The sequence below is a fragment of the Lepidochelys olivacea genome (assembly GCF_965140295.1).
Source record: "Lepidochelys olivacea isolate rLepOli2 genome assembly, chromosome: 8".
Taxonomy (NCBI): Eukaryota; Metazoa; Chordata; order Testudines; family Cheloniidae; genus Lepidochelys; species Lepidochelys olivacea.
In genome coordinates this window covers 95,270,509-95,282,708 of record NC_140418.1, presented here as the reverse complement: position 1 = coordinate 95,282,708, position 12,200 = coordinate 95,270,509, and the positions used below count along the sequence as shown (strand labels likewise).

Here is a 12,200-nt window from a genome sequence, read left to right as displayed (position 1 = left end):
CATCTACTGAAGATTTAACGCATTGAGTTCAACAGGGCTATTCACGTTCCTAAGATATGCCTAAGTAAAGTGATGCAGTGAAAGTAGGGGTACAGCTTGTGTATACATATATACACACACACCCCTACGCATATAATAGCAACGTTAAAAAACAGAGATAAGCACCAGCCATCCCCCTACATTCAACAATCTAGACATTTATTGCCTCATTTCTTAAAGGCATCATGGGAAAGGTGAGTTTTGAATTCAGATTTGAGGGAAGAAAGGGTAATGGCTTTACACGTAAGGTCAGAGAAGGCATCCACATGAGAGGCAGCATAGGAGGCATGAAGAGGTTTGCATGAGAAGCTGGCATAAGGGTTGATGACAAGGCTGGCATAACTGACAGAGAAGAGACGAGAGAAGAGACAAAAGCAGACCAGTAGGAAGAGGCAAAGTTATGAAGGGGCAATATTCTTCAGTACCTTTATCAAAAAGCTATTCTGAAATACAGATAAGTTTAAATTATAATGTTTGAAAAATCAATATTTTAAAGCATTTTTATTTCAGTTCACCATCTTTTAAGTTGCCATTTATTCTTATTCCCATTACTTCTATCTGTATTAACTTAGCATCCAGTAACAAACCCAACTCTATTTTGATTTGTGCAAAATAAACCAAGGTAATCACACTGTAATTTTTCTTTTTTCTTTCTTTTAACCAAATAAAATAATAATAATAAAAGAACATTGCAGTGTAGAGCCACCTGGCTGATGCAATGAGGCAAAGAAAAAAAAATAAGCCTGGCAAAGCCAGATAATGCGGTGTTCCTAAAATGCTTAGAGCGAATGGCAAGCACTTCACTTTCCAGAAACTGAAATAAATAAATACGGCATATTCTCTCCACAACCACCAAAGAGGGGCGGTGGCAGCGATACCTTGAATTAATTGAGCTGATGATGGCTGAAACTAGCTACCACATGCCACGGGTAGAGCTGCTCCATTTTGGGGGCAACCTACAACAGGATCCATATTGTGGGAGAAGCTAAAGCTACCATCAGACTCTGCTCTGCCAGCACATCAGGGAGCAGCCCTCACCCGTGCACCCACTGAGTTTTGGAACCGCCCCAACGCAGCACTGGAAACCTACCAGCTCCCCGATGCCTTTGGCCCAGTAGCCCAGTCATCCAGGTTGGGTGGAGTTGGCCCCCTTACACCAAGATGCCGGGGCCCCGGCCAGGTATTTTGTGCACCGGGGCTGGGAGGTGGCCGAGCAGCCCGCAACGCTGCCGGGCGAGCGGTGGGAGCTGAGCAGAGCGGACGGGCTCTGCTCACAGGGTCGCTATCCCACCCTCCCGGGCCGGGCCCCTGCGGGGGATCGGCCCGTTAACCCGGGGATGAGGCGACACCGGCCGGCCCGTTAGGCGCAGCCCGGCACCGGCTGACAGCGCTCAGCTCGCCCGGGAGCCCAGGCAGCGGTGAGGGGCCCCGTCCCAGGCAGCCCCCCGCGCCTCACCTCGGTCTCCACCACCTCATGGTAAGCGGGAGGTGGGTCGAACCCGCCGCCGCCGCCGCTCCCCCCGCCGCCGTCTCCGTCCCCTCCGCGGGAGCCCTGCCCGCCCGCCGGCGAGCCGTGCCCGCCCTGCCCCGGCTGGCCCTGCCCGCTGTCCATGGGCTCGTAGCCGCCGTAGTGCAGGCCGGGCCGCTCGTTGGTGAGCAGCGCCACGGCCTCGTTGATGTCGTTCTTGGCCAGGCGCAGGGCCCTGCGGATGGCGGCCGCGTCCGAGAAGCCCATGCACAGCAGCGTGGTCATGTGCTGCTCCTCCTCGCTCTCCATGGCCGGGCCGGGGGCGGGGGGGATCGGGGCCGGGAGCCGGGCTCAGGCGCTGCCCGCTCTGCGCGCCGCCATGTTGACGGCCGCCTTCCCCCTCCGCCTCAGGACCGCGAGCCCCGCACCCACCCGGAAGCGGCCGGGAAAGCCCTGGTGGGGAACGCGCCTGGGGCCCTGGTCACGTGACAGGGGAGGGGCGTGGCTTCTTGGGCATGAATGGAGGCGAGGCAGGGGCGGGGTATGAGGGAGGAAGAGGTTGCCATGGGAACCTGAGAAGGCTGCTGCGGGGGCAGGGAGAGGGGACAGGAGGGAGGGGCTCTCAGGGGGTGGATGCCGCCTCCTGGGGAGCCTGAGGGGGCGAAGGGTCTCAGGGCAGGGGGGTGCCAGGGGAGGCTGAGGGAGTGGGATGGAGGCTCCCAGGAGTGGAGGAGGAGGAGGGTAATGGAGGGGGACTGCCAGGGATCTGATGGAGGAGGCTGCAAGGCAAGGAGAGAAGAAGGAGGATGCTAGAGGGAGACAGAAAGAGAGGTGGACGAGGGTTTTCCAGACTAATGCCACCCTGTCCTTTAGAGGACGGGCAGCAAGGACTGGGAAAGAGCCTCCCAAACCTGCCTCTGCCTGCTTTGCTTATTTGTGCCCATCTCTGCCGTGCCCATAAACCCTGTATTTGCACAGGCTGGCAGAATTGGTGGCATAAATGAGGACTTGACAGAGGTAAATGTGAGGTATGTGTGCAAATGGTCAGGCAGGCTCAAGGAATGCGGGCGCAAACGTGGTGGATTCTGCAGATGTAGAGGCAAACCCTGTGGGTGCAATTTAGGAGGAAATTGGAAAAGTTGATCCTAAAATCAGGGACACTACAAGTAAGAAAGAGGCATTGGTTATAATGCTGTAATGAGCTGAGTACTGTGTATGTATCCTAGAATCATAGAATATCAGGGTTGGAAGGGACCTCAGGAGGTCATCTAGTCCAACCCCCTGCTCAAAGCAGGACCAATCCCCAATTAAATCCTCTACTGACTATAATTAGAATTGCTCAACTGTAGCAATTCTAGCTCAACTGAAGAGTCTCCTTTAACTCAAGAAGTAGGACCTGTGCTTTTGGAGTGGGAGGATCGCCTACGTCTTCACTATCTTTATGAAATTCCAAGTGGCCATGGTATGGCATGCAGTGACATTGATGTCCCAGATGGCCTTGGATTTGTTACAGTACTTATCTATGAAGATCAAGATTTTGAGAGACACAGTTTTTAGGTGAAACAACGGACAACTTGACATCGTAATGTTGACTCATTTTGTATTTCAGTATGTCACTAGCCATCACACTCCTCATGTCAACAAACCAATGGGCAGAAAAAGTCACGCAATATAGACTTTCTAATTCCTCTCACTCTTTTAATGGAACTACGTACAAATCAATTGTGTGGAAGTTGTGAGCTGTTTTGGAATTCACCTTCCAGAACAAGGAGGGCACTTTCATTCACACTGACTCCAGTCATGAGGTACTAGAGTTCATTGAGCTGCCGAGGCTCAAATGTGGCAGGCTCCAGAAAAATTCCAGCATTTCTGGTTGATCCATTTAATATGTTGAATGTTGACTCTTCAGTCAATCATATTACCTACAGTAGTGCTTACATTTCACTTTTTCATTTTCGAAGCACTTTACAACCATTAATTAGTCCTCAACACACTATGAGTAGGTCAGACTTATCTCCATTTTACAGATGGGAAAATTGAGGCACACAGAGTTTAAGTGACTTGCCTAAGGCTATACAGAGGAAGCCCAGCACTCAGCTCAGCAGACTACATCTGTAATTTTGCATGCAGGTGAATGAATTAAAGCCTTATTGGCTTGCAGGCAGAAGTAGCAGGGAAGCAGAATGCGGTGGACTCAGTTGTAGTGATAGATGCTCTATTATAGTCAAGCAGTGCTGAAACTAGCTAGTTGTAATTTTATATTGGGCAAACTGATGACATTTTGGCCAAGTGTGGAGGTAGCACTGAGTGATAACAGTGCAGTGTCACTTTAGAAACCAGGAGTGCCAGTCCCAAAGGTGCCTTTTACCATCTCACCAGACAGGGTTCATTGGAGACTGCCCTCAGGCAAAGACCATGTTTTACAGCTCAGTGGAGGTACTGGGGAGGATGTCAAATAATCCTCCAGGAAGATTGTGGGTCCCAAGTTGCACACATTTTTCCTGTGATATCACTAGAAGGAATTTATGCCCCAGATGGAGGAGGTTAGCTGAGCAAACGCGCCCAAATGAGCATTGCAAAGAGGATGTGGTGCCTAGAGACCCAGAAGGGTATTGGAGGGTGCAAGGAAGCACAACAATACATTTATTATCAAAGGTTCAAGATACAAGAGACAATGAAAAAGGATAAAGGGAACAAAAGGGTCAAATAAAACATGTATATTTATAACATGATTTCTAGAGACTAAACCTAACAGGCGAACTTTCTGTCTAAAGAAGTTTATCTCATCCAAATGTTCTTTGCAGCATTTCCCACCATGGCAGGTTGTGATCCTGTTTTTGTGAATGTAATTGTACTAACCAGTTACGTGCTCGGTGCAGGATAAAGGGTTGTCTTCCTTGCTTTCTCCTTATTTTCCCCAAAGTTCATTGTCTGAACTTCAGAATTTGGATGACCCCTACCCTCATAGCATATTCTCTGGTGTGCTGCCTCCCTGTTGAGTTCACAACCCTCCCATTGACTTCATAGGTAAGTGAGTCTCCATTGTGTTAACTTATATGCTTAACTTACATGCAGGCGAGACAGGTGATAAACATCATTTTTATGACAGAAAACCTGTCTGTCAATTCTGCCTTGATACAGACTTTAGGAACATATTCTCAATATACACACATAATTCCTTACATAGTTACTGTACTCACATTTCACAACAATATTAATGACCAACATGTCGTTGGCTTTCATTTAAGACCTCACGTGATATTCTTCGGTGAACGAGAATGTACATATCAAGCTATTCTTGTAATCCCATTGCCAATTGGCACTGAGGGGTTCTTAAGGTCACAGGATGCTTATAGCAGGGGTGGGGAACCTTTTTTCTATCATGGGCCATTGGCCCACAGAAAAAATCAATGGCGGGCCACACATAGCCCCGTGGGGTAGGGGAGGGGGGCATCGAGGCTCGGGGCTTCCCGCCCATGGTGGGGCAAGCCAGTGCTCACAGCTTCAGCCCTGCGGGGCGCCTAGGCTCGGGGCTTGCCACAGGCCGAGTGAAATTAAGCAACAGGCCAGATCCGGCCTGCAGGCCATAGGTTTTCCACCCCTAATTTAGAGCATCAAAATGGGTACTTTGGTCACCAGGAATGTGGGTATGTATTCAGTGATTGATTTAATTGTGTTCCTATTTAATATAGTGTGAATTTACCAGCTATTTGGATTGTGTTATTTTTACAGAAGTTAACCAGTTCCTACAGAATCAATGGTATGCAAATACCTAAGAACCCCCAAGAATGTTACTTACTCACAAAAGAGTATTTTGCAGTATCCACTAATGTTTTGGTAGGTGCCAGAAGTATATGACCTTGTGGACAGCTTTTGGGATGGCAGTCATAGCTACCTTGGATAGACAACCAGCCTAAAAATAAGATGTGACTGAATCAAGTACAATGACTTTTGCAGAGATATTGATGTAGGGCTGTTGTGTTGATTTATATTTTTAACTGGCTGTTTATTCTTTTCTTCACAGATCCAAGCAATGCTGTGTTTTAGAGATCACCTTTACTTAAACAGCAAATGCAACATTTTCACTCTGTGAGAACAAACAGTTGTATTGCTGTGGAGACCATGCATGCACAGCACAGGCAAAGGGTGACATCCTGGCCCAATGGGAGTTTCCCCATTGACTTCAACAGAGTGAGGATTTCACCCAAAATCTTTGAATTTACTGGAAAAAAATTTTGAGATCATGTTTTTATTTTCCTATGTGCCTATTATAAATAAAGCTTCAGCTCCTTGTAGCTGAAAGTGACTAACAAAATGTTTGGCGATTTTAGTAGAGGAGAATTTAAATTTGTTATACTGCCATCAAATCCTTTATTTTCTCTGTATAATTTATTTATGCTAAAGGATTGACTCCCTGAAGTAGCAGAGTAACATGTTATCAAGGAGAGTTTGCTATGAGATTAAACCTTCCTGTTTATAAATCCTTTATAGCTATAAATAAATAGACATACAGGGAAGTGGAATAAAAAGACAGGTACATTATTGTTTTTAATACTCAAAACTCAGGTAGGTAAGCAATAGGAGTTGCATAAAACAGGAGTAAGAAATACATATATATTAATGATTTCCACAAAGAGTTTCTCTTTCCAGACATTCTATGAAGGGACATGAGGCTTGTCTACACTTACATCACTGCAGCGGCATAGCTGTACTGGTGTAGCTGTATTACTGTAGCGTTTAGTGAGCTTCTCCCATCAGCGTAGGTACTCCACCTCTCCGTGAGGCGGTAGCTATGTTGACAGGAGAAGCCCTCCTGTTGACACAGCACTGTCTACACCAGGACGTAGGTCGGTCGGTAGGTGTGGATTTTCCACACCCCTGAGTGACATAGTTATACTGACATAAGTTTGTAGTGTAGACCAGGGGTGACCAGAGTATGCAAGTCATGTGCATTATAAAAGCAGCTGTGTTCTGTTTGGGAGGGAAGAACACTGTTTTTGACTCACTTTAATGGTTTAGGATAAGGCACCTGACGCAGGCAGGTCAGATGATGATAATGGAGATTTTCAGCCTGGTAGCCAGCCAAATGAACAGCATCTCTCTCCATGAGCAGAAGGGTGAAAACTGTGGGTGAGAACTTGGCACACACAACTGTCAACAAACATGGCAGGATTATGCAATAAATTAAGAAATTAATAGTACGTTGCTCTTGAGCTGAGATGGTCGTTTTTATTATTTTAGTTAGGTATGTAGCCTTTTATTTTATTTAATGTTAATTTTAGCATGGTTATGCTACAGTGGGTTTGCCTTTGGCGGCTACAGTCTTAAGTTTAATAAGAGTTATCTCTGTTTGTTTTATATTTAGAGCTCATAGGAACACATGAAACCAAAGGCAAGTAACACAATTACAAGAAGGTTCATTATTTTTAGTCGTTTTATTAAAGCTGCCAACAAGGTTATAAATGTTACAGCATATACAATTCCTAAATATATCCATGCACCATTTATAACTACAGACATACTCACATCCTACTAGATGGTGTTAGAGTCTGATGGCCGTCTCATGGATTGATCATCAATATGGGGATGGATCCTGTTGGAAGTTTCCCATAGGAAGCTCAATTTTCCCACTGTGGGCACCCTTTTTTATAATGATTTTGTCTATACTTACATTCTGCGCATGTACACGGAAGTGTCAACCCTCTCTTACTGGTTTGTGTCCCCTAGAAACGTAAGGGACCCTGAATTCTATAGGCCGTGTAGGTTCTCATTAACATACCATGTGTTAAGATACATGTTAGAGACAAGATTTGCTCTTACAGCATTTTATAATTTAAAATTTAATTTTTCGGCTAGACTTTCGCAACATTACCACTTGGTGCCTTTTTTCCCATAATCTTAGAGCGTATTCCTCGGTCATTTACTTATGTCAGCATTTCTTGTCTCCAAGGCCTAAAATAGCTAAACTAAAATCTTGCAGGCATCAGCCTACAGGTTCTTGAATTTTAGCTTGTCTTACTTATATCTAATACATAATTTCCTGTAAATACTGATCAATCTTATACTTGTATAATCCTACTAATTAACTCTAATTAACATACAATGAATATATATGATATAACATGTTGATTAATCATTAAATCACACAATAAATGAATAATAAACTTAAATCATTGGCTACAGGTACATCCCCTCTCTATCTTCATTCACCCCAAACATAATACATATTAACTTAAAACATTATAAATGAGGGATGGCCTAATGAGTGTGCTTTATAGTAGCAGGTGACTTCCAGCTCTTTAATATAGCTATTTGTTGCAGCACCTCCTCTTTTAACACATCAATATGTATTACCAGAAGAAAGGATATCGGAGAGAGTTCTGTCTCCAGTAGCTTCTCTGGTGAAGTTGTGAAGGAATAATCTAGCTTCTCTTCAATTTTAAAGAGAAATTTTAAAGTGAGGAATCAAAAGGGCTCAGTAAGGATCATGAAAGGTATCCTATAAAATACAAATACAATAACAGATACTAACAAAGTAAACACACAAATGCAGTTAGATATTAAGACATCTAGGCAAATATAGGCAAAATATATAAATGAAGATTTTAACAGAGACAAAGAGTTTGTAGGTGTTATTTGGCACCATGTGATACAGGCAAGTAGTTAAAAACAACAAATAAATGCAAGACTCCTAGGCCTTGTGGATTTGCCTGCAATTACAGCTGCTGGTGGCCAGATAACAGTATAGTTGCATTGGTCTGTACTCTCAGGCAAAGCTGCTATAAATTGTGATTTGCACCAATGTCGCTTACCTTGGTTTCCAGCAGGGGATTGCTCATGTGCATACATAATCCTAATTACAATATTTTCTTCTTCTGTTTTGTAACCCTGCATTTCAAAGTGCTTTACAGAGGAGGGGGGAGTATCATAGCCCAATATTCCCCCACCCCAGCTAACCACTTCTAGAGTTGCAGATCCTGGTGTGACCATTAGAGGTACAACATCCAGCCAAGGCAGCTGACTAATCCCCTTCTCATCCTGGTGGTCAAAGAACATAGGAGCTGAACTCTACTTTTTATTTTAACAGTACTAGCTATTCTCTTAAATACAAAAACAAAGTGTCACACTGTTTCCATTGAATGAGAACAGCATGATGCAGCAATGGAAATAGTGAAACAGTAATTTAAGAGAAACACAGCTGGGAGGAAAGAACTTATTCAACGGTCTGATCATACCTGCTCTGCAGTGCTCACTCCTGATTCACCATATAGGGTATGTCTACACTGCAATTAGACACCAATGGCTGGCCTGTGCCAGCTGACTTGGGCTCGCAGGGCTTAGGGTAAGGGGCTGTTTAATTGCATTGTAGATGTACCCAATCTTGTGTTCTGCTCTTCAACTCAGACCAGCATTACAAGACTTCCTCTCACTCCACAATTTAAATGTTAAAAAAAGTGACAAGGATGTTTTGATTCTCTCCAAAACAAACTCTGCAAACCCAGGAAATATAGAGATAGGGTTAAATTAAAAAAAAAAATCTATACATGTAAAAGTAGCCAAACAACCATAACTCCACCCTGTAATGGTCACGCAATAATCATACAATTATGATTGATGCATTTTAATGTTTGTGGTTCTAGATTCAGTAAAAATGATTTTAAAGACATAATTTTTATATTTTCCCTCATGAGCTGAGTAAACGCAATGCTTTTACAATATTCGGTTCTACAGAGGTTCTTATACCATGCTCCTTATTGTAGTACCTGAGTGTCTTCCAGTAGCGCGTTAAATGATATGACTAACATCTGTCATGCTGTTTATTCTTTCATGTTCTCCTCAGGAGCTGAAGTGTGTGCAGAGGGGCATCTTGTTTTGGTATGATTTATACATGCAAGTTGCTATGTATTTATGTTAGAGAATGCAGGTCAATGAAGTTCACCTTTGCAATTGGAGTGCAAGCTGGTGAAGTTCATGATGGTCCTTAGTGCAACCCAGAGACCTCTTAGTGCCAACTGGCAGAGGGCACAGGGGTTTACAGAGACTGCCTGGGTCAGATATATACATATTAGTTCACCAACGGGTGGCATGTAATGTCTCTACTGAGAGCCAGTAGGCCGCTGGTCATCACAATCATTGCAAAATGTATGTAAGAATAGTATTTAAGAAGTTATATATCTATACTGAAAATTGTGTTTTAAGATCTTAGAAGAGGTGACCTACATCAGACAGGTTCCTTTCAGGCAGGAGCTAACAGATGCTTATCTCCCTGTCTGGTCATATGTGTATTCTGTATTGTCCACTTCACAATGGAGGTCTATTTGCATACTGAACCGGATCCTAATCAAGAGAAATTGACAAGAGAGGGAAGCCACAGGAAGGAACAATCAGCAGGAGGGTGGAGGGTGGGGATGGGTGGAGTGGGGTTCTTGTTTATGAAAAGGACCAAGGGACTGTCTTGGTATATCTAAGGGTACCAAGAGACATTTCATTGAGGAGGCAAGCTGACAGTGTGACTTGTCTCATGAACAGAAGATCACAGTGAAGCCTGGTTGTAAAGTACTGGTGAACAATACTTTAGGTGAGAGTATCTTGTTAATTAAGTCTAGGCTCTAGAATGAGTATTATGATTTTATTTTCTGTGTAACCTTTTGTTTCGAATGCTTCTACTTGCTATCACTTGAATCGCTATACTTTGTTAAATAAACTCGTACATCATTTCACTGTAAACATATCTAAATACTGTGTGTTAAGCAGAATTGTGATTGGAGGTGGAGCTGGTAAACTGGTGTGTACGGTTTCTGTGAATACTATGGGTGTTCAGTAGAACAGGGTCTGGACGCTCTAGAGAGATGCTTGGAGGTGGGAATGTGCCTGTCAGAGAGAACAGTGCCTGTGCAGGTCTAGAGGGAAGGGCTTATGTTACTAGTAGAGTTGGGGAGCTGACCTAGGGTGGGCACAGACAAGGCTTCCACATGCTAAGGGCAAGTGATAGCGAGGTGCCTCACAACCCTGGGTACCCCTGGAAAACATCATACTTAGTTCCTCATTGCAGTCAATAAAATCATAGCATGCAAATTAGCTGTAGAAGGAAGCGTGATGGCTGGTTATCTCTGATGTCACAATGGCTCCAGTTAAGCATAACCAGAGCTATTGGGCTGATTCTGCCTATAGTCTATTCATAACCCCCCCCACCCCACCTTTATGATAAACAGTTAAGGTTACTAAGGGACAATAACACAAAACTAAAAGTAACAACCCTTCCTCCTAACAGGAAATACTATGCAAAGCCTATCCCTTCATAAATCAGCTCTCAATCATATACACAACCACAGACATTCAGACACACACTGTTCATCTCTCTAGCAGTTTTGGGGAGGATATGTGGTATTCTTCACAAATAACAGAGGTTTTAAGTGCAAAATTCAACTCAATCTTAACTAAGGAGCTATAATGAGCATCTACATAATTTTTGAATGTTTCACTTTTAAGGATGCAAAAACTAGATTAAGTATGGAATATGAGCATTCGTTCAACAAATCAGGAAGGAAAGACCACCAGAGTAACCCAGCAGCTCTTATCCAGGATCCATGTGACTACTTAGAAGATTCAGTGACATCACCATGGAGGAACAAAGATTTGCAATTTAATATAACTGTCAGCTATTTTTCAACCATAGCCACCACAGATATTAAACCTGGCTGAGCATGAAGATGATGATAATACAGTGGGTGCTAGACCTCAATCAGAGCAAAGCTGAATTACATTAAAATGCCTCATTTACTGTTAACACTGGAAACCTGGCTGGGCAATCATGCTTGTGAGCACATGACCAAGGATTCAGAAAGAGCATTACAGAGAAGCCTTTTCCACTGTCTTCAAAGAGCAGGATAAGGTTCTTGGTGGCAATGAAACAGTGAAGACACAGGGATCACTATAAGTTATAACGTTCCTAAATGCCATCCTTTGATTTGGAAAGGAAGTGGACCGTGGCTTTTTGGAAGAAAGGCCATACTTCTCTGTAGGGCCAAAAAAGCAACCAACCAATATGCACAAATATGTAATGAGGCAAGGTGATCCAGTTTTTCATTGGACCAACTTCTACCGGTGAGAGAGACAAGCTTTTGAACTTACATGGAGCTCTTCTTCAGGTCTGGGAAAGTCTATGAGGAAGTTTCCCGGACCTGAGGAAGAGTTCTTGTAAGCTTGAAAGCTTGTCTCTATCGTCATAAGAAGTTGGTCCAGTAAAAGATATTATCTCACCCAGCTTGTCTCTCTAATATCCTGTGACCGACATGGCTACAATAACACTACTGCATACAAGTATGTAGTGACATTTTAAAGAAGACACTCGTTATGAAACAAACGTCTGAAGTTTCCCAGTGCTGATGCCTGGATCACTCCAATCTGTTAGACATGTGCCCATCTCAGTTCCTATCACTTTAGCATCCTAATGCCCAAATAGCTTCATTGAATTCTTCTAGGGGCTGGAGGGGCTGAAAACAAGGTGATTTTATTTCAGAATTTCATTGTCCCAGTATACCTGTGTGCTGTAGCTCTCAGAGGAACCTTAGAACAGCCTCTGATCATACCGTATCTTCCATTCTGTGATGCAGAAGCATATGTAAATAAAAGGAATAAGAGAGACAAAGTGGGCGAGGTAAGATCTTTTATTGGACCAACTTCTGTTGGTTAA

At 43.7% G+C, this 12,200-nt stretch overlaps 1 protein-coding gene and 1 long non-coding RNA gene across 3 annotated transcripts in view; one reads left to right on the top strand and one right to left on the bottom strand.

Annotated features, from left to right (window-relative positions):
- Positions 1 to 1,882, bottom strand: part of USP24 (ubiquitin specific peptidase 24) — a 108,575-nt gene extending 106,693 nt beyond the window's left edge. For both annotated transcript variants that reach the window (XM_084637586.1, XM_084637587.1), the window contains exon 1: positions 1,496 to 1,882. In XM_084637586.1, the coding sequence (XP_084493712.1) occupies positions 1,496 to 1,816 (321 nt within the window). In that variant the 5' untranslated portion in view covers positions 1,817 to 1,882. The remainder of the gene's footprint in view (positions 1 to 1,495) is intronic.
- LOC311525437 lies at positions 970 to 5,767 on the top strand. The gene is made up of 3 exons (XR_014712772.1): positions 970 to 1,219; positions 4,431 to 4,534; positions 5,532 to 5,767. It is a non-coding gene; the product is annotated as an uncharacterized lncRNA (long non-coding RNA).
- The last annotated feature ends 6,433 nt before the right edge of the window (positions 5,768 to 12,200 follow it).